At 34.0% G+C, this 23,518-nt stretch overlaps 1 protein-coding gene and 4 non-coding genes across 5 annotated transcripts; 3 read left to right on the top strand and 2 right to left on the bottom strand.

Annotated features, from left to right (window-relative positions):
* Window positions 1-1,227: 1,227 nt before the first annotated feature.
* On the bottom strand, window positions 1,228-1,392 carry LOC141391589 (U1 spliceosomal RNA). Its single transcript, XR_012409677.1, has one exon. It is a non-coding gene; the product is annotated as a U1 spliceosomal RNA (small nuclear RNA).
* Window positions 1,393-5,133: 3,741 nt separating this feature from the next.
* Window positions 5,134-5,298, bottom strand: LOC141391590 (U1 spliceosomal RNA). Its single transcript, XR_012409678.1, has one exon. It is a non-coding gene; the product is annotated as a U1 spliceosomal RNA (small nuclear RNA).
* Window positions 5,299-12,907: 7,609 nt separating this feature from the next.
* LOC141391623 (U1 spliceosomal RNA) lies at window positions 12,908-13,072 on the top strand. Its single transcript, XR_012409703.1, has one exon. It is a non-coding gene; the product is annotated as a U1 spliceosomal RNA (small nuclear RNA).
* A 1,130-nt stretch (window positions 13,073-14,202) lies between these two features.
* On the top strand, window positions 14,203-15,123 carry LOC141391074 (uncharacterized). Its single transcript, XM_073963994.1, has 3 exons — window positions 14,203-14,414; window positions 14,485-14,635; window positions 14,753-15,123. The coding sequence occupies exons 1-3, from the start codon at window positions 14,296-14,298 to the stop codon at window positions 14,837-14,839; spliced, it is 357 nt and encodes a 118-aa protein (XP_073820095.1). The 5' UTR covers window positions 14,203-14,295; the 3' UTR covers window positions 14,840-15,123.
* A 4,499-nt stretch (window positions 15,124-19,622) lies between these two features.
* LOC141391591 (U1 spliceosomal RNA) lies at window positions 19,623-19,787 on the top strand. Its single transcript, XR_012409679.1, has one exon. It is a non-coding gene; the product is annotated as a U1 spliceosomal RNA (small nuclear RNA).
* Window positions 19,788-23,518: the final 3,731 nt, after the last annotated feature.

The raw sequence follows: 23,518 nt of genomic DNA on the forward strand, positions 1-23,518 counted from the left end.
CTAAAAACAAATAACGGAATAGGTATATTAGGCTGTAACTCTGTTATCTGATCATGCACACCAACATAATTGGCATCAATTGAAAGGTCAAGCGTTCCACTTTCAAGTATATCTCACTTGTCCGGAATGTCACTTCCAGGAATTAAGATATAAGCTGTATATTAAAAATTTTCACAATTTTCACACAAAAGTTTTGGTCCATTTAACCCTCTAAATATTATCTGATCGCCATCTCAAATTGCAAGCTTCTCCTTTGTGATATACTCTTACCTTATTTAAAATTACGCTTTGATTGGACTATTATTGAGACCTACAGAGCCGCTAGAAAATTGGATAAATATTATGTTTTTGGTCCATTTCACCCACTAAATACTTCACGATCATCACCAATAATAATAGGGATCTATTCTGATCTGAACCCGACAAAATTTCGTGACGATCGGTCCATAATTGCGGCCTGGAGCGTGTTTACAATTTATAATGGACAGACGGACGGACACACATTTCAAAATCGCTTTATCTCGTCGAGATATGAAGATTGGTATATGACATTGGGGGTCTCCGACAAATATTTCGCGGTGTTACATGAATTTTTACCAAAACAAACTTATAATACCCTTTTCCACATTGTGGTATAGGGTATAAAAACAGACAAATTTGAAAAAGAAAGAAAAATTTAACATGTCTCCAAAAAAGCCCGAAGTCGTATCTCCAAAAAGGTCGAAATTAGTTTTTCGATTTAATCTAATACATAAGACTAAAATACATGCTCTTGCAAAATTTCAAGTTTCTACGTTAAAAAAATAACGATCGAAATTCAAAATCAAGAAAAGGCATTTCGGTGAATGGGTAACATTGCAGATTTTGTTGTAATGACGGATCCCAAAACCAAGCGTTTCCGCGGTTTTGGTTCCATTACTTATTCCCATTCGTATATTATTGATAATATCCCATATACTCGCCTTCATAAGATAGATTAATATTCCATAAAACAGTTTTTCATTTTATAACGTTCTTTCTTTCTCCTGTAAAATTATTATTTTGTTAGTTACGACTTTTGGTATTTATGGTGACGATATGTATTTTAATTTAAAATACAATATCGTAAAAAATTATAAATTTTTAAACTTCCTCATGTCTTCCATATATTGTTTAATCTCAAATCTTAATAATAGAATGACGTACTAACAAAATCTACTCCAAATAACTTCAAATGTATTAAATAACGTCGGGACGGCGCGAACGCCATTCCCGGCTACCAAAAATTACACGCACGAGTTATTCACATTAGGAATAATCGCGGAGGTCAACTCAACCGAAAGTGCAATGGCCAAGCCTCGCTCCGGGGGAACCGCCTTCATGATCACGGTAACCCCTACGCCAGGTAAGTATGCTTTTCTTAGCAACAATTAAACTACTTAGCCATCAACAAATACAAAGAGAATGAGAAATCGTTTATATGGTAGGAATTAATTTAACAACTATTTGACAGTGAAATAAAAATTTTAAAAGAACCACAAAACAAGCGACAGCATACAAATCTATCGTTGAGGGTAAAATGTTGATGTGTTATGTTGGGTAAAACAAATGACGAAAAAACAACCACTAAAACTATGTGTGGAATCCACTGGATACATTCAATGGTTCAGTTGTGGAAATCTTGTTTTGTGCCGATTGAATGAAGAAACAAGGGTGAAATGAACTCGTATATGGACACATTTTGGTGCCAAAGAAAAGAAAGTATGTAAAACAGCGTATTTGTTAGGATTTTTACTTTTTTAATATGTACTTATAAAACATAAACGGCATCTTAAAAAAGTACAAAAAATATACAGTTAGGCATGAAATTTATTGCAAAGATCAAAATTGTAGAAAAATTCATAATAATTGTTTGTTTATTGGAACAAATTATGTAAAAACTCATGGTAGACAAGAAAAGGTAACAGCAATACCCAGCTGATTGAACGGGGCTGTAATGTTAGTGTCAAATTCCATACGACATTTTATATTTTTATTTCTATTTCCGATGTATAAAAGGGATATATATTTCATGAGGAAAAAATATGTCATGCAAAAAAAAACATTTCCCATAAAGACTTCTTCATATCAACCTCTTCCAAGTCCGAATAACTTGTCGCACACTATAACACCTCTTATAGAAGCGGTACAATATTGTTTAATATGTGTAATATATTGTTAAATTTGAAAAAATTAAAGCCCTAATAAACATGTGCTTCTTTGATTAAAAAAAAGTTTTAAACAGCTTCTGCTTTTTCAATGAATTTTTAGCGAACCCAAACATTTTTGCAAGAATTCTACTTTTTGCGTGGAATTATCCGTTTAGTAGAATGATATGGATACTTTCAAATTGGAAATGTAACGAATATTCATAAATGTTTTTCAAAATATTCAATCAAATGTGAAAAATATTAGTTTTTTTAAATTCCAATAATTTATAGACATTTCAGTATTTTGTTTACATTTATCTTTGACAGTAACTTTACAAACAATAACAAATTCCTATGTGGTTTGAGTTGTATTTGTTGTAGTACATACTTACTTTACCTGCATGGTAGAATAAGAAAAGGTAGCAGCAATACACAGCTGACTGAACTGGGTTGTAACGTTAGTGTCAAATTTCATATGACATTTTATACATTTATTTCTATTTCGATGTACATTAGGGACATATATTTTTTGAAAGACTTCTTCATATCAATGATATGTAACCTCCTCCAAGTTCGAACGATAAGCCGCGCAGTAAATCCCCGCTTGTAGAGGCGATACAACGTTTGTTAATATGTAAGGTATTTTGTTAAAATTTAAAAAAAATAAAGCCCTAATAAACATGTGCTTCTTTGATTTCTAAAACAAAACATTGAAACAGCTTGTCCTTTTCTATGAATTTCCAGCGACCCCAAACTTTTCTGCAAGAATTCTACTTTCTGCGAGAATTTATGCATTTAGTGGAATGATGTGGAAACATAAAAATTGAAAATGTAACGAATTTTCATTCATGTTTTCCAAAATATTCAACCAAATGTGAAAAATTATTAGTTTTTTAAATTCCAATAATGTATAGACATTTCCTTGTTTTGTTTACAAATACAACTGGCAGTAACGTTACAAACAAAAACAAATTCCTTTGCGGTTGTTGTTCGAGTTGTATTTGTTGTAGTATTAACTTTACCTTACATTTGTTCTACCATGGTAAAAACTATACGGTTTTGAATGGTAGAACATTAAAAGGTAACAGCAATACTGAAGCTGACTGAAGTGGGTTGTAACGTTAGTGTCAAATTCTATTTCGATGTACATTAGGGATATATATTTTTTGAGAAAAAAATATATCATTCCGAAAAAAAACTATTTCCCATGAAACAAATTCTTCATATCAATGACATGTAAAGTCCTACAAGTCCGAACGACGTGCCGCACACTAAAACACCGCTTATAGAGGTGGTACAACGTTTGTTAATATGTGGGGTATTTTGTTAAACTTGAAAAAAATAAAGCCCTAATAAACATGTGCTTCTTTGATTTCAGAAACAAAATATTGAACCAGCTACTCCTTTTTCAAAGAATTTCCAGCGATCCCCAACCATTTTTGCAAGAATTCTACTTTCTGCGAGAAATTATGCATTTAGTGGAATGATGTGGAAACATTGATATTTAAAATGTAACGAATTTTTATTCATGTTTTCCAAAATATTCAATCAAATGTGAAAAATTATTAGTGTTTTTAAATTTAAATAATTTATATACATTTCCTTATTTTGTTTACATATACGTTTGACATTAACATTACAAACTAAAACAAATTTCTATGTGGTTGTTGTTGAGTTGTATTTGTTGTAGTATTTACTTTACCTTAAATTTGTTCTACCATGACGTTTTTGGTGCAAAACTCTTGCTATTAGTTCTTAAAACAATCGGGACAATCATGAATATTTCCTTCGGAATTTTCCGCACGGAAAATAATTTTAAAAATTGAAATTATTTATATAGTTTGAACCGTTGAAAACAACTAGAATCGCTTAATTATGGAATATACTCGCCGAATCGACAAAAATATTCCCATTTTGGACATAAATATGGAAATAAAAAAATTTTAAAAATGGGGAAAGAGAAAAAATTCCGCACGAAATTTTTATTCATGATTGCCATGAATATAACAATTATACAAAGTTTATTTTCGATAACAAAACTTAAAAAAGAATTACCTACTACTTTGAGGTGTCGATAAATGTATTGCAACGGGAAAAGCAGTACTATAAAACTAATCATTTTTGGAATTTTTTATAGTCATTATGCATTTCCCCCATATCCCCCTTTATCCATTGCTGGATTGTTATGTCCAATATTCCTTAAAATATACAAAGTTGCCATAAATTAACAATTAATATGAAATTTGTTACAATTTTGGTTTTTGCAATACATTAGTTGATTAATGTATGAAGTGACAGCAAGGTATGTTTTCTGCATTACTACTGTCACTTTTTACAAATCTGAATTTTGTACACATGGTGTGAACCATACAAAAATGTGTATGCATCAAAGTGATATGTGCATGGTACAATAATTCTTAGGTAGGCCACAGCTAACAGCTGATTACAATTTTTTTTTTGTTATGGCTTAATCTGTCAAAACCGTGTTGACATGCAGAGTTGATATTTATTATTGATCAAAAAATTCAACTCTGTTTTGTTTTCATTTCAACATTTCGTTCTTCTTCTTCTTTGTTTACTCATCCGTTATCATTCATCAAAACAATTTTGACGTTTTAAGCCATAGCGACAGGGTTGTATTTTTTTGGCGATTCTCATACCTGGCCTACCTATGAATTATTGTACCATGGATATGTGTATACCTATGCATATTTTATTCTGTAAAACAAAAGGAAAACAGCTGTTTTGTTTGTCCGCAATATAAAAAACAAAAACAACAGAAAACGAATGAATAAAAAAAAAATAAAATTTTTCTGTGCAGAAGGAATTACATCTGGCAAAAAAAACAGTGACAGTTGCTCTGCATAAATAAAACATACCGTGTAGAAGCCCCAGTAATGAACATTAATCTTTGTAACTAAATTGAATTTTACTAATCTAAACGACTTGAAATATATTAATTTATGTCGGGACGGCGCGAACGCCATTCCCGGCTACCAAAAATTACACGCACGAGTTATTCACATTAGGAATAATCGCGGAGGTCAACTCAACCGAAAGTGCAATGGCCAAGCCTCGCTCCGGGGGAACCGCCTTCATGATCACGGTAACCCCTACGCCAGGTAAGTATGCTTTGCTCAGCCATTTCTGAAGTACTTATCCATCGTGCTGCAGCGAGTGAATGAGAATTATTTTCGAAAAACTTCAACAAATTCAACGCCCATTTGACAGGGAAATCAATGAGAAACATAGTACACTTAAACATTTGTAAGGTTATGTTAAGTACATTATTGTAGATTTCAATAAACAAGACAAAACCAACCCTCAGTTGAATGTGTGTTAAATGCTACAACGACAGAATGGGTAGTTGCTACTATGGAATGCCATAACAACAAATCACACAATCTGGATGAACATCTCTCATACCTAAATTAACAAGTTGCTACAGTAGGTAGCGGATATAAAATCCGAAAAATTTTAAATATGTATATTTTTAAGAATTTTGTCAATTTTGGACTATTGTTTAAGGGAAAGGAAAAACGACTTTGAACATTTCTTATTTCCAGGTCCTTAAATAACATATTACCTGTTCAAATTAATATTTTGCATCCCCACAAATTTAACTGTTACTAAAATTGCGACTTCTAGCGATAGTTAACAGAAGGCCTTGATAGATTAATAAGCAATATATTGCAAACCATAGACTAACAAAAGAATAGACTGAGAAATCCTCTCACCTAAATTCTCTCACTCAATGAGAATTGAGTCAGATTACAGGATACTCAATTTTTAAAATTGCAATAACTATGAATTTTTAAACTATTTATGATGGTAAAAGACAATATGTGGGTAATATTGGCCGGATCTACATCCTCAAATAAAAAAAATCAACAAAATCTTGCAATTTACACAAAAACAAAATGCAATTGAGTGAACACACAGCATATTGGTTGTAAGAGCGACACCTACAACAAACATGCACACTACAACTTTCTCTGTCTATACGATTCATTAGTCTATGTTGCAAACCACATCTACCACTAACATGTTTTTTGTTTTTTGTTTCTCTTATAGAAATGTCAGCATTTTCAATTGCAGAGCTTAATTTGGGTTACAACCACAAGAACTGAAGACTGAAAAATCTTGTTTTATTAGAATTTAAAGGTCTTCTAACCAAAAACCAAAAGTTGTAAGATTCAAATTCTCGTTACCAAATGACATTGCAATGAATGATAGATACGATAGCAAGACAATTGTCCAAATTTGCTGTGATTCAAAATGGCTATAAAATGTTTCGAGGTGGCAGTGTACACTGTCGAGGTCATTAACTTGCCGCATGCCACAGTTGTGTCAGAAAAAAAAACTTGTTTAGAATCGTTATTAGCGAACTTATGCTACCACAATATCTCCACTGAAAACAGAGACTTACTTCCACGACTAACTGGACACTTGCAACGTCGGTTTTGTTTTGTTCATAACTTATTGAAAAATTATGTTAAATGGTAAATTTTATGCATCAAAATAAAGGAAATTGCATTAACTTTCACTTTATAATGTGGAAGAAGAAAATCATTATTATTATTATTTACAAGGCACAATTTAACGATACAAGCCAACGTACAAAATTCTTTCCACACGTCTATCAGGACAAGTCAGAATCATGTGGTTTTTTGTTGTTTATCGGGCTTTTACTCGGTATGTTTTATGCATAACGACTGTCACTTTTTACAGATCTGAATTTTGTACACCATTGGTCTGTTCCAGTACTGCAAGAATCTACTAATTTTTACTATTTTTTTCGATAACATAAAGGAAAAAATGTTATCGTAGTAAAAAATAGTAGCTTCTTGCAGGTTCTGGAACACAGCAATTGTGTGAACCACACAAAAATTTCAATCCATCTAATGGTTTGTTCCAGTACTGCTAGAATCTACTAATTTTTACTATTTTTTTCGATAACATAAAGGAAAAAATGTTATCGTAGTAGAAATTAGTAGCTTCTTGCATGTTCTGGAACACAGCAAAAGTGATATGGGTATACACAAGACATATTTATATAAGGTAGAAGTGACAATCAGGTGTATTCTTACTTTTTTTGTAAATTTAGTTTTCAAAATGTAATGAAATTTGAAGCTTCGAAATTTGTTACCATAAAATACTGCTCTTCCTCCTAAACGTGTAATAAAAATTACCTACGAGAGTTCTGAATGCGTTATATTTAGATTTTGATTCAAATTTGTTCTATTTTAGAGGATTTTCAAAATGTATTAATGTTTTCCTGAAACAAATATTGGAACGACCCTATTTTTCAATATTTTCTTTGACAATTAATTTTCAATAACAACAATGTTGTTTTTGTTAATTTGTTGTAATTCATGCCAGGTAGTTGTATCGTAAAATTTTGAATATGTAATGTCAAAATTGTCTTTACGTTGTTTTGGAAATTACAACAAAAAAACTATTTTATAAAGGGATTTGACATTTCGAACATATTCGAACAGCTGGTGTGACACCAGATGCCGGCAACCATGTTACTATATTTTACTCTCCCAAATTTGTCGGGTAAAATGTGTAAAAGTGGTAAAAATTGTAAAAATTTTTTAGTTCTGGAACAAAGCTAATATAAAAACCGAAAACAACGGAAAACGAATGAAAAATAAAAGTTTGCCATGCAGAAGGAATTAAATATGTATGTATGGGCGAAAAAACAGTGACAGTTATGGGTACTTTACACGGTATGTTTTTTACATATGAGTTGTCATTTTGCATATACATTTTGTATGGGAGAAGTGACAACTCATATGTAAAAAACATACCGTGTAAAGTACCCATTACTATGCATAACATGTATAAAACATACCGTGTAGAAACCCCTTTAGTGATTATTATGGGATATTATGTGCATATCATGGTGGAATAATAAGGTGTAACGCCAAAAACAGCTGATCTTCATACTAGTTGTCAAAAATGCATTATTGTGAATAAAACCACATACAAAATTTAAACAAGCAATTCACAATAATGCATTATTGTGAGCAAATTTGACGTTTGACGTGATTTGATGTAACACCTTCTTATTCCACCATGGTACATATTTGCTTTTCAGAAATTAGTGATTTTTTTTCACAGGAACAAGACGTTATGGCACCTTCTCGTACTCATACTTCTATTGAGATTCGAAAACTTATTTTACGGCTTCGTGAAGATAATAAAACTTTAAGAGAGATATCAAATATAGTAAAAATCAACAAAGAAAATAATGGTACAAAATAAAGACAGAAAGGGGCAAGGAAATAAGCTTACGCCAGAAGACGAGAAGTATATTCGCGTAGTAGTTGAAAGACCTCTTAATTTGAGCAGAGAAAGGCAAAAATATAGTGAACAATGAATGAAATAAAGAAGTTTCTAACGAAACTATTCGAAGAACACTTAGAAGATTTGATTTACATGGTAGATATGTCGTGAAAAAAAAACCTACAAATCTGAAAATATTAGAAAAAACGTATGGAATTTGCTAAGTAACATTTAAATAAGCCTTTTTATGGGTTTTAAATTCATTTTCTTACTAATTTTATCCATTTTTAAGGTACTTTTCACAGACGAAAATAAGTTTAACCTGCAGGGTTCAGACGGGCGTAGGTTTGTATGGCGACAACCGAAGCAAGCTTACTTGCACAGTCTATACAGTCGGATACTCAGCCCAAACTAGTTAGCCCTGACTATTTAGTTTGCTGTCAAATACATTATTTTGACACAAAATACAAAGGAAATCAAATCACAATAATGAACAATCTATTATGTTTGTTGTCAAAAGTTGTTAACAGAACTCTGAATGGCCGACCTTCTGTAGGACGTGCTTACTTGTCAAAAAATACCTTACCTACTTCCGTCAGGGTTTGGGGGTGTGTATCGTCGAAGGGCATTGGTAACTTACGTTTTGTGGAGAGTATAATCGATCGTTTTCAAAATGTTAACATTTTATAGCTTAATGTAAAGCAGTCCTGTGCCAAGATAACGATTCCAAGCACAAATCGGAGGTGGTCCGATCTTGGTTAATATATAATTGTCCCCATGTGCCAGATACACCTCCCCAATCCAGAGATGTAAATATTATTGAGCACATTTGGCAAGAAATTGGTCGAAAAATTTACTAAAAGAAGCACTCCAAAGTCTAGGAGTCGTAGGAATTTTTTTATGTAGGTATGTTTTTATACTCTCTTGAAAAACTACTCCATACACAGTTGCAATAACGTTTGTTTAGTGTGCCCGTAATTGCGGTTTCTTTACACCGAAATTCAATTAGATTACATGTTCGGTATTAGTCAAAGTCGTTAATGATGGTTTAGAATGGCAACATTTAATATTTTTTTAAAATCTAACGTTGGTCAATTGCAAACAAAGTTGGGCTAAAATTTCAAAATACCTTACAGCTGCTTAAGGACTAATAGTAGATTCGTGCATGTTCTGGAACAGAGCAAATATTTGTTTATTAACGTTTTGTTAAAACCAACCAAAATAATAATGGGACAAGGAACATCAAGTTCTTGCCGTGGTAAAAAGACTATGCTACGGTCGACCTCAGTATCTTCAAAAATTAATATTTCATATACGAACTTTTAATAAAAAAAAAAACTTGAAAATAGTGCCTCAACCTCACTCTGTCGGAGTATTACAAATGTGTACAATGCTAATCCTTTACTTCTGTCACCAGCTCAAGCTCCACCTCAGACTATTGTGTGACAATGAAACGGGCGTGGACCACCTCCAGTCATGCTACTGCACCCCAATCCATTGATAAGAAAGCTGAACTTTTTTAGCGCCGGACAAATCTGACATGACATTAGTTCTTAGACAGAAAGCATTGCTGGAGGAAATGAGTAAGGGAGAATAATGTATCAAGAAGGTGCCGGTACCTCTGTAGTGCGATTTTCTAACTCATTTTTGGAGTTACCGACAAAAATCGGTAACATTGAAAATCACAATTATTAATGAAAAGTTCAAATAGAGTTGACAACACTGTTGCTATTGGCAGTACTTTACGATTACTTTCTAATGGTCGGTAACTTACTGAATAATATCGTTAATTGCCGATTTTCGTCAGTAACTAAAAAAATGATTTAGAGAACCGAACTACTTACTGATCTCTAAAAAATTTCAAGCTAAAAAGCAGAGGATAAGAAATCGTATTGAAGGCCAGTTACATACTGCAGTCGATACGAACACCAAAAGTAAAGGGAATTTTAGTTGATAAGAACGAACTTCAAGTTTGTGGGGAAGTTCTAGTGAAACTATGGGGGTTATTCGGAACGTAAATTCCCCAGGATTTCTTTCACTTTCTGCTTTAAGTTGAAACCCCGTAAAGATAAAAATCACGGGGAATTTTCGTTCAAAATAACTCCCTTTGTATTTGCACTTCCTATTAGTGAAATTCCCACTTCAAGTACCGGAAAAGATAAGTCCTTCACCAAAGCAGCAAAGTCGCAGTCTTCTAAGAAGACTGAGAAGAAGCCAAAAAGTGCATCCAAACTCTTCGGGACAGTTTCGCTGGGCGATGGACGGATGGACCAGTCTTTTTATTCTTAGGATTGGGCAAAACTGACAAGCCATTACTTCTGAGGCAGGAAGTATTGGATGAGGAAAATTGCTAAGGGTGTATCATCCATCAAAAAGACGGATGATTTGATACTACAGTTGGATAATCTAGTTCCTAGTTCACTGTACTAGTTCCAAAACATATGCGTTCATTTAGCATAACTCTATTTGATACCTCTGAGGCCAAATAACGTCAAGGCCAAAGAACGATTGCAGGAAATCGTACTACAGTCGCGATTCGCATGTTTGAGAGGAACTATTTTCACCTGGCTAAGAGGGAACTTCCTATCAGTGCAGTTTCCACTTCAAGAACTGAAGGCCCCTGGAGGTGACGACCGAGATAATCTCTTGTTCAGGTAAAGGTAAGTCCTCGCGGCTAACTCACCGGTCCATTCGTCTGGGGAGACCAAAATCTCTTCAGTTAGTGCATCTTCACAGAAACCTTGTACGTCTTAGGCTGGCGATCGTTGACAAGGCTAACCCCAATGGGTGTATCAGACATTGGTTCCTGGTGGAGGACCATCTCATGACTTTGTGGGTCAGAGAAACGTACGGATTGGTCAGTCAGCCTGTATAAAGGAGTCAAGTTTATTATCTGCGGGAATAAGGAATCTGTAGATGTTCTTATGTAACTGTCGACATTGGCTAACTTTCGGATTCCGTGTGGGATAATAACATCAGTATGGGTAACTGCTACTTCCATGGAGCTGGACATTGTACTGAAGTTAGTTAAAAGGCAAAATCTCATTCTTAACATGGGAAGTTAAAAGATTCTAAATTCCTTTCTAAAGAATGCTGGATAATGGTTATAAAGTTTGCCAACGATCATACTGGAGAAAGCTTTGTAAGGGGGGATGCTAAACTTCGGATTATAGAGGTTATGCTTCCGAATTCACCCAGGCGATAGCATGTCGGAGGTACCTATAGTTGATATCCCGTGTGGAATGATAACATCAGTATGGGTACCACCTACTTCCATGGAGCTGAACAGGACATTGAAGTTAGTCGAAAATCAGAGCGGCAGTCTTTGGATGAGAAGTTGGAAGATTCTAAATTTCTTTCTGAAGAATGGCGGATAATGGTTATCAAGTATGGCACAGATCATATTGAAGAAGACTATCTAAGTAGTCGAGGGGGTGATAAACTTCGAATTAGAGAGGTTATGCTTCCGAATCCCCCCGAAGCAACATTACAACATAAGAAGTAAGAGCTTTGCTTTGTCCAGATATTATCTGCACCATGGAAAAACGGCTGCTGCTGAACTCCTGCAAACTCTTTCGACCTTATACATGCATGTCGACATCGCCTTAGTCCAGGAACCTTATTTGTAAAAATAACCTGATACAAAGAATTGGAGGATATCTGACAAACGTTCCTTGTCGGATCACAGAACGGTACTTTTTCAAATCTCTATACATTCAATCAATAGTCCCCGTAGAAATTCCAGGAGAGATTGCAATTGGCCTAAATTCAGGGCGCTGGCAGGGGAGTTAAACACTTAAAGTGCTATTCATTATCCCATCAATTTCAATATAAATTTAAGTGAGCACTGTAGCATAACGAAGGCAACATGCCTTGTCCACAAGAACTAAATTTTCTTGTCATTCGGTTACTCCATCCACAAACGGCAAAAACATAAATGAACTTCTAAGAAGAGCACACAATTTCAGGTCAACAGATACAGTTCGAATTGAAAATCACACTACATTTAATAATACATATAACACCAACCATACTACGAATGTATAGAAGCTGCCATAGCTTCACGTTTAGTAGCTCACTAGTGTGTCGTTATCACAATTCATTGAATACCCCGACAAAGCAAGCAAACTGGGAATAACCAGCTGATATTAAAGAAGCAGTGAATGCCAGTGAAAACAACAACAACAAACCACCACACTTTAGCCAACCAACCATTCTATTTATAGCGGCGCATGACAAACAGGCAAACACACACACGCACCCCTTGTATATACCAAAATGCTTGTGATTTTGTCGGACATTCGTGTGCTATTAACGACTCACAAGCTGTCGTTGTTTTATTCTGTGTTATTTGAAAATATTTTCGTACGCGTTTGATGTCGAATAATTCTCATTCTCTTTGAATTTCACATCACTAAAGAAGTTCGGTCTGAGCAGAGGAAAGCATACTTACCTGGCGTAGGGGTTACCGTGATCATGAAGGCGGTTCCCCCGGAGCGAGGCTTGGCCATTGCACTTTCGGCTGAGTTGACCTCCGCGATTATTCCTAATGTGAATAACTCGTGCGTGTAATTTTTGGTAGCCGGGAATGGCGTTCGCGCCGTCCCGACATTAATTAATCAATTTCATCTTAGAACGGGAGAACTAACTTTGGATAGTTTTTTTGTATCGTCTAATACAAAAATCGTCAAATACGCACATTATTGAATGGATATGTGACTGTCACTGAAAATGATGCAACCTGAAATAAAAAATGTAATCTTTGATAACTTCGAAATTAGTAGAAATTTTTTAACAATTCTAAATACAATTTTGTAGGCTAAAAAGTTGTGTTTAAGATGGCACAGACAAATATTTCATTTGCAGTACCGTTATACTAAAATTTTACCGGAAAAAAATTGTCATTTTTAAATTGAGCATTGAAAATGATGCACCACAATAATCGATTAATAATTTCGAAATTGTTGGCTTTTTATGCCATTTTAGTAATCAGAATGGTGGAATAATTGGTTCCGTATCGTTTTCAGTAGTTTTGCCATTGATTCCGACAGAAGGAATGATGTTCTGACGTAATTAGTGTCCCTTTGTAGGCAATTTGGCTAGACATTTCGAGATTTTGAAGTTATTTTTCAACAAATGACTATGAAAAATCATTAACGGTTATGTCTAGACTCTAGAGTAAGTACAATTTAATGATACACTACACCCCGCTTATTTACCTCTCTGCTTAACTGCCTTTCCCGTTTAATTGCCTGAATCTCCAAAGTTTTTTCATATAAATGAGTTTAAACTGTCCCGCTTCACTACTTTTCTATAAGTACCCAATTCGGATATTTGCCCGTCAAATATTTCCCCAAAAAGAACAGGGGCCTAATTATGGTTTTCGATATCGATCGAGAATTTGCCCGTGAATAAGTTGTCGACGTTAAAAAAACGGCATGACGGAACTCGATCGAAAACTGGAAATCAATGTTATCGATTATTTCCAAAATAACCGGTAATCGAACTATGAAAGCCTAGGTATTTTTGAAGGAAAGTTATTAAGGTAGATGATAAAAATGTGTGTTTGTCTTAAAACAGAAATTGAAAATCACAATTATGAATGAAAAAATGTGAATATTTGTTGAATTCGTGGAACAATATATTAAACAATAATTTCAGAAAGAAGTTTTACTAAGAAAATGTGTAAATTTACCTATTATTTTTTAATAAATAAGCATTGTTTTTATAGATTGCTAAGGCGTCTACAGTAGAAAATTTACAATTGTTTTCACAAAAAATTATCAAATTGTTGGGCACAATTTTGTAAGAAATAAACAAAAAGAATAAGAAAATGGAAACGTCTGTGTTTTTCTTATTATCGTCTTCAGACGAAGAAGATGACAACAATATTAATTTTATTAGACGACAAATTCGTTTACACAGTGAACCTTTATCATTAACAAATGCTGCGTAAGTATTTTAATGTACATATTTTTAAAGTGTTCGTTTGAAACATATACATATGTATGTTTCTTTGCAGATTTCGACAGAGATTCAGGCTAACGACGGAAGCTTTCAACTACGTACTATCTTGCTTGGAATTTTCGACACAACTTTCATTATCTGTCCCACCAATTTTGCAGCTGGCAGCAACGTTGAATCTTTTGGAAAGTGGCAGTTTCCAACACAACGTAGGCAATGATTTTCTTTTAGGTTTGAGTCACCTAATTATAAAAGTTAAAAACACAATGCATTTTGAACGATTACAATAAAATTTTTAAAGTTTACCTTTCGCCACTATGCTGCAGATTTTGTTGGAGGTCCTGCGGAGTTTAATTTTGTGGTCAGCTGCTCCCACATACGATTGGAATATGCCCTTACTTCTGGACATGTAAACTTCCCTTTGGCCAACGCAGGGTGATCCGACATGAATTCTGCCATAATAGCTTTTTGCTTAAAATTTATTCTGTTTATACTAGTAGCCCTGCAAAATGAAAACTATTTAATTTACTATTTTTAACTATTTTTTTTTTGCACATTTAATGTACTAGACTGAAAAACTCAAAGAAATCTGCTAGGGCCAGCAACTCACAATTATGTTTTTACTTTGACTAAAGGATATCATAGACAACCAGAAACATCTAAAACAATAAAGTGTAAAAATTGTATTGCTTTTTCTATAATTTTTACGGAAATACCCATATTTTCTTGGGGTGTATGTACACTTTCTTTCCTTAACATTTTACAATGTTTATAGAATTTACCGTTATTAATGTATATTAAGCAAGAGACTTTTGTTGTATTTAATTTTATTTTTTGGGGATATTAAATAGAACTACATATGTACTTGGATTTGCATAAAAATGTTTCCTTACACTTAAAACTCGAGATTTATAGGATGTATGTAGACTTTATTCTTTTGGTTGAATTGAAACATTTTTTTTGTTTTTCAAAACAAAAATGTATTTTGACAGCAAAGGAAGACATCAGCTGGCCTACAGGGCCACCTTGTTATTGCATTATGAATAGACTGTTATTGATGTTTTGGAATGAATCTAGGAACTTAAGAACTCCTTTCATCATATTTTATTTATTGGAAATATTTTCTATAATAAAAATTACAATAAAATTATATTTTATATTCACTTCCATCTTCTAACTCTCTGCTTTTGGGAAGGTAAAATATCTGCCCCTGCTATGAAGGAATATGCTAATATTGGCCGAATGATTTACTCCCTTGGCTACGTCGCACAGTGTTGCCTCTTTATTGTAAACGTGGACAAAAATAGAAGGAGTTAACTTAAGTTAATGAAATTTTACACAAGAACATACTCTTATGTTACACGCTAAAACTTTCATACGAAACTTTCCCATTATTTTGGCGTTCATAGATCGAGTTTCATACAAAAGTAATTTTATGAAATTACTGTAATGGGGAACTCGACCTAAGAACGCCAAAATAATGGGAAAGTTTCGTATGAAAGTTTTAGCGTGTAACATAAGAGATAAGAAGACAGAGGAATGAAAAATACCAAATTCGGATATAGTCCCCATATACAGTCGACTCATTCATTTGCGCTTTAGCGGAGTTCGGATAGCTGAAAATTTTTTTCAGTAATCCGAACTTCGCATACGTGAAATTTTTTCCAGTAATCCGAACTTCGGATAAGAGAATTTTTTTCAGTAATCCGAACTTCGGATAAGAGAATTTTTTTCAGTAATCCAATCCATAGTATAAAAATAAATAAATTGAATATAAATAAATTAAAAGAATCAAAATGATAACAAATTTAATTCGTATGATTCGATTTTTCGATATCGTTTGCAGAATAATACTGAGTAGACATATGCGTTATCTGCAGAATATTCGAATCTTCTGCTATATATTTGGAAGTTTTGTCTAGCAACTATTTAGCTTCGCCTGTATCAGTAGAACTTTTCCACCATTAAAGTTTATGAAATAAATATTCTCTCGCATCTTCCAACTTTCGAGCCAACCATTTGATGCTTTAAAATCCACATTGACCTTCTTTGTCAACATCATTGGCTTACTGCAGCAAACATGGCCCAGCTTCTGTTTTTATTTGAAGCTTTGTCTATTCATCAACACATTTCTGTTTTCATCCTCTGCATTGGTGATAATTCGGGGAAACACTTAAACAATTCATAAACTTATTTTCTAGGAAACCCCGACCTTGTTGTATAATTTGCTTCTATATTAACGTGATGCATTTCAATTTACTGACATAATTTGAACAATGCATTTTTTTGATTTTTTTCTTTATTTTGTTCTGTTGAAAAATAGTCTTTTATTTCAGTAAAGCGGAGCGATGTCAATGGCAAGTGCATTAATTGATTTTAATGGCATTTCAGTTATCCGATATTTGCAGTTGTGCGGAGTTTCACTAATGCGGAGTAAATAGTGAGAAAATGACCTAAAAATCTAACGGAGCTGGAACTCGATTTCATTTATCCGATATTTTCCAGTAAAGCGACTTACAGTAAAGCGGAGTCGACTGTACTCGTATTTTTCGCCGGTTTTGCTATAGTCAAATGCATACAGATATCCTTAAATTTTAATATGGGATATTTTTTGTTCACTAACGATTTATACCTATGATTTTACCTATGTATATCATTTCCAGATTAAATGAAACCTTTTCCAAATTAAATGAAACCTCGTCCAACGGAAATGAAACCTTTTCCAAATTAAATGGAAAAGTCCAACGGAAATGAAACCCTTTCCAATTGAAATGAAACCTTTTCCATTTGAAATGAAACCTTTTCCATTTGAAATGAAACTTTTTCCAAATTAAATGAAACCTTTATAAATAATTATATTAAAACAGCCTCAGTCGAAATAGAACGAGCCTAAAACGTCGGAGTTAAGAAAAAACAGGCTCGGTATTTTCCAAAATGGATACTTCAACAAAGGGAACATTTAATATTTATAGAAAATAGTGGATTTAATCTTCAGATTGTGCTGCCTACATTATAAGATCGATATGTACCTCTAATGGCAGTAAATAAAATTGGGGGTTTTGTGTACCAAAATATAATTTCAAGTTTGAGTGTGAATGCAGACAAGTGCAAGCAATTTATTGAAGGTATTTTGAGGAAGATTGCCCCAGACTTAGAAAACTCGTTTCTGATAACGGATAATCAGCAAATACGTAAGAGGAATGACATAAGAACTTTATTAGAATTAAACAGATATCCATCTAAATTCCTGCAGCCATATTCCCAAAGTTCAACCAATTTAGAATGCATTTTCAAAAATAAAATGCTGCGCTACAACTGAACTTCGCGATCCTTCACTGAGGCGATAGCATTCAACAGAAAAATCAGGAAGATTGTTCGAACTGACCATTGTATTGAAAGTTTCCCAAGCAGAAAACTGAAGGGACTGACTACGTAAGTCGATGGTCAGACTAGCAAGGTTTCGTGAAACCAATTTCGTTAAAGTTTCTTTTCAAATTTCGTTAATGTCCACACACGTTAACGTGAAATTTAAGATCTTTGCGTGTCCTCTTTATTTTTCAATTTGCGTTTGTTGTGTTTCTCATACCAATAAAAACAAAAAAGACATAAATAAACCAAAAAACAACACAAAATAATTAACATTAATAATTAAATTAATATTAATAGTTACATTTTCACTATTTCATTAATTAAATGTTTTTATTAAATATATTTATGTTTGTTTTGTTGTTAACGTTTGCTTGAGAAAATAAAAATTAAGGAAAATTGAAGAAAAAATATTGCAACGAAGAACAAGAAGAGGCAACACAACAAACACAGAAAACCATGTACATGGGTTTCACTACTTCATACCCCTCGCCTATAAACTTGACGTCGCCATGTTGAAATCGTGCTAGTCTGACCATCGACTAAGAAAAGTATTATGTTAACATAGTCAATTGATATATTTCTCATTTCCAGATGTATATTTAACAAAACCATCAAGAATTTCAGTTTTTGTTTTTCATTTATTGATAAAAATAAAGTTAAAATTATGAAATAAGAGCTCAAGAAGAGTCGAAAAAAACAATGATACCTCTTGTGAGATTCTGTAACACATTGTTGTCCTTACCGACAAAAGTCGTTAAAATTAAAATGCCCATAATTTCGGTAATTAACGAATTTTTTCGGCAAGTTAACGATGGATAAAAAGTAGTCGCTAACCTTTACCGATATCAACAGTGATGCCAACTTTTATTGAAAATTTTCAATAATAATTTTGCGATTTAATTTTACAGATTTTTGTCGGTAAAGGTAAAAATAAGTTACAAAATCCCACTACTGTAAGGTTTATTCACAAATACATACCTATATAACTATATTTGTTTTAATTACATCAATTGATATTAACATTTTAATTAAAAAAAAAAAAAACAATAAAAATCAATATTAGTTTCAAGTTCCTTATAATAAAAACTAAAGGTTTCATTTGATTTGGAAAAAGTTTCATTTCAATTGGAAAAGGTTTCATTTCATCTGGAAAAGGTTTCATTTCATCTGGAAAAGGTTTCATTTCATCTGGAAACGGTTTCATATCCATTGGAAAAGGTTTCATTTAATTTGGAAAAGGTATCGTTTAATTTGGAAAAGGTTTCATTTAATCTGGAAATGCTATATATGTTCTTTAAAAAATCTTCTCCTTAATGGCTTCTATTTCTTCTCTATTTCACCTGCAGGAATGTTCGTTTTACACGTGTTTCTTTCTATTACAATTCTTTTTTTCAATTTTGCGAATGGCCATATTTATTAAGAAAAACATCTTACAAACTAACTGAAATGGCTTACTGTGCTACTTAAACAATATCTTATTGCTACTTCGCAATCTACTACATAAAAGATAGTGTTAGCTGGGTTCATCCACTAGCAGCTATTATTTCTTTCTTATTTTTAAAGACACACAAACAACAATTTTCGAACTGAACTATTGAATGTAGCCAAGCACATTTTTAGTGGTTGTTGCTTCGTAAAATTGTCTACCTAACCTGGCACATATACATGTAACCCTTAACGATTGCTTGGTGTAGTTTACCTGACAGTTCTTTTACAAATTGTATTACACTGTCAAATGTCGTTAAGTTGATGCCCACCGTACCAAAGATTTCTCATTCACTTTGTATTTGTTGATGGCTAAGTAGTTTAATTGTTGCTAAGCAAAGCATACTTACCTGGCGTAGGGGTTACCGTGATCATGAAGGCGGTTCCCCCGGAGCGAGGCTTGGCCATTGCACTTTCGGTTGAGTTGACCTCCGCGATTATTCCTAATGTGAATAACTCGTGCGTGTAATTTTTGGTAGCCGGGAATGGCGTTCGCGCCGTCCCGACATATAATAATCAATTTCAAACTACAAATCTGTCGCCAAATCAGGTGTCAGAAGTCCCCAAACCGATTTATTTTCTTTGGACTTGATCTACGTGTATACAAAATATTCAAAATTTTAGTGTCCTATCTCAATGTGTCTGGATGCAAAAGTGAGTATCACTGATGGACGAATATGCATAGATCAACCCAGAATTGCACCTTGATAAAATTTATAGCAGCATTCTCCAATCACACAATTTGATTTAAATGTTTGCACAAATTGTACGAACCCCTAAATTATTTTTCAATGCGTTACAAACAAAAATAATTTAGGGGTTCGTACAATTTGTGCAAACATTTAAATCAAATTGTGTGATTGGAGAATGCTGCTATAAATTTAAGGCTGTTTTCTCAGGAAGTGTGGACTTGCCCCTTATGAAACTTGTACCGTCGTATGAGGGGCAGTGAATACAAGTTGCTAAAACAAAAATCAAAGCGATTCGAGAGATGGTCCTAAACTGAACTTATCCCAAATTTTGTGTGGGAGGTACCCGAAGGAGTGGACCGACTGAGTCCATATTGGAAACTCATCTAAGTCTTGTAGACACTTCACGATTTGCAAAGTGTGGATCAAATCGGTTACTCCCTTCAAGAGTTATCGTAGGTACAAATTTTCCGAACATTTTCGAACTTTTGTGGGGGAGGTACCGGAAGGAGTGGACCGATATAACCCATCTTCGAACTTAAACTAAGTTTGGACAAAATATTACGAAAGCCAAATTTTGGATCGAATCGATTGATCCGTTCGAGAGTTATGGTGCGCTCCAGCCAGCCAGACAGACAGACGGACGGACATTGCTCAATCGACTCCAAATTGTTTGAAACACATTTCGTCCAAACATACTTGGGGTCTAAAACCGTATGAAAGTGTACATATATACCCTCGTTAGCATGAATGCTGAGTGTATAAAGATAGAGCATAATACAAATTTAATAGATGAAAATATTTTACCAGTTCACTGTTGTGGAAAAAAATGAATCCCATAAATTTATGAAAATCGGGTCAGATTTGGCTTCAATGCCAACAATGGGTGTTGAAATTTTTGTTTTTATAAAAGCAAATATGTTCAAAACATTGTTAACAACGTTTCTGAAAACTATTTTCAAAGAAAAGTGCAAAAAATTTAGTTCCATTCCACGATTTTTACCTTTATCAGGGCAACGCCGTTAAAGACTTGTATAATATAGGGCAAGCCTCGCGGATACAGGACTTTCCAAATATCATTAAATTGTTGGTTCGTACTCTAGACATAACCCTTAAGCTGGGTACACATTGTCAGTTTTGAATGTCGATATTTCGCAATTATCGATAACTGTCAAACCGTCCAGCAACCACAAAACATTTTGTGGTTGCATGATGAATGACAAACATGAACGGCCACACTAGCAAACAACAACAAAGCTGTCATTCAAAACTGACAATGTGTACCCAGCTTTAATGATTCTTAATTTTCATTTTTGGGAAATAACTTTAAAAACTATGCTACAAAGTACATTCATTACAATAATGCCAAAATTACGTCAGAAACATCAGTTTTTCTATCGGAATCAATGGCAAAACTACTTAAAAAGATATGGAACCAATTATTCCACCATTCTGATTATTAAAATGGCATAAAAAGGGAAAAATTTGAAAATTAAAAATCGATTATTGTGATGCATAATTTTTAATGCTCAATTTAACAAGTAAAAAGTGTCAGTCGGCTTTGCCGACAGATACATATATACCCTCAGCCAATGTGAAGTGAAACTTTCACCTACGGACAGATCGAATGTATTTAAGGTCTCTTCTGAATTTTGTGACTCTTTTTGGAAATTGGACTTGCCGACAAAAATGTGGATTAGGAATTAACTGCACTAAGACACAAACGTTGAACTTTTGTGGGGGAGGTACGCTTAAGGAGGACCGGTATGGGCCATTTCAGAAGTTAAAATAAATTTTGACAAAATATTAGGAGATTCAAAGTTTGGACCAAATTGGTTGCCCGATTCAAGTAATATCGTCCTAGCATTTTAGTGAATTTTTTTAAATATTTGGGAGTTGTGGACCGGTATTGCCCCATGAAACTATGTTTGGATATAATATGAGGAAGACCAAATGTTGGACGAAATTGGTTGAACAGTTCGAGAGTTATCGTGCTCTCCGACCGCCACATATGGTGACGTAGGGGTTTTTTACACCTTTCGGGCTGTTTTCCCAAGAAATATGAACTTGCCCCTGAAAAAACATTTACCGCCGTAATGGAGGTAGCGTATGCAAATCGCTTCAACAAAAATCAAAGTGATTCGAGAGTAGGTCTTAAAGTGAACTTATCCGTGAGAGGTACCAGAAGGAGTAGACAAATGTAGTCCATATTCGAACCTGATCTATACCTGTTAGATATATTAGGATGTGCAAAGTATAGATTACATCGGTCACTCCCTTCAAGAGTTTCGTATTTAAACTATGTTTTGATAAAATATAACGAGAGCCAAATTTTGGACCGAATCGACAGATCCGTTCGAGAGCTATCTAGCGTCCAACCACTACACAAGGTGTCATAGGGGCTTTTTGAACCTTTCCGTACATTTTCTCAGGAAATATGGACTTGCCCCTGACGAAACTTGTACCGTCTTTTGGGGGGAAGTGAATACAAGTTGTTGCAACAAAAATCAAAGCGATTCGAGAGCAGGTCCTAAACTGATTTTATACGAAATTTTGTGTGGGAGGTACCCGAAGGAGTGGGCCGATTGAGTCCATATTGGAACCGCATCTAAGTCTGGTAGAAATTTCACGATGTGCAAAGTATGGACCAAATCGGTTAATCCCTTCAAGAGTTATCATGCCCACAAATTTTCCGAACATTTTGGAACTTTTGTGGGGGAGGTACCGGAAGGAGTGGACCGATATAGCTCATCTTCGAACTTAAACTAAGTTTGGACAAAATATTACGAAAGCCAAAATTTGAACCGAATCGGTTCATCCGTTCGAGAGTTATCGTGCGCACCAGCCAGACAGACAGACAGACAGACGGACGGACATTGCTAAATCAACTCCAAATTGTCTGAAACACATTTCGTCCAAACATACTTGGGGTCTAAAACCATTATTTCGATGAGGCACATTTTGCCCGTATGAAAGTGTATATGAGGAAAAGTCAGAATTTTTTAATATTCCATTTGAAAAAAAATTGAAACATTTTTTGACGCTACATGAACGATTTTTGGTACATGGAATGAGAAAAAATTCCCATTCTCAAATCTGTTTGAGATACTAATTTTGGATATTGCGCGCAAAAGTTATGGCGATTTCAATTCTGATTATTAGAAAAAATCTTATAAAAACGCTATTCATTATATCGAGAAACATTGTTAAGCTGAAAACACATACAACGTTTGAGTAAAGATTTGCGTTGGGCGTTGACAAAAAAAAAAACAACAACAGGGCGACGCCGACACCAAAGTCCGGCGTTGATGTGTTTGCCGGCATATATTTCAAATGAATTTGAATTTTTCGGCATCATGCCCAACAGTGTAAAAACGGCCAAAACGACACAAAACTTGTGTTTTCAGCTTTAATTTATGGCTTCCTACATACATACTATATGTTTATTGAGATCCCATAACTTTAGTGAAAAAGTTTTAAATTTTCGCGGAAATTAGGAAATAATTCTTGCAACTTGTCTTAATAAAATTCAAGCTGTTTATGCATCTG

Source organism: Musca autumnalis, unplaced genomic scaffold (assembly GCF_047663935.1).
Source record: "Musca autumnalis isolate F117 unplaced genomic scaffold, ASM4766393v1 scaffold_1, whole genome shotgun sequence".
NCBI classification, from domain to species: domain Eukaryota; kingdom Metazoa; phylum Arthropoda; class Insecta; order Diptera; family Muscidae; genus Musca; species Musca autumnalis.

Excerpts from the sequence above, each read along its gene's own strand:
- LOC141391074 (XM_073963994.1), top strand. The coding sequence starts at position 14,296 with ATGGAAACGTCTGTGTTTTTCTTATTATCGTCTTCAGACGAAGAAGAT. Across the intron at positions 14,415-14,484 it reads TTATCATTAACAAATGCTGC|ATTTCGACAGAGATTCAGGC; the intron begins GTAAGTATTTTA and ends GTTTCTTTGCAG. Across the intron at positions 14,636-14,752 it reads GTGGCAGTTTCCAACACAAC|ATTTTGTTGGAGGTCCTGCG; the intron begins GTAGGCAATGAT and ends ACTATGCTGCAG.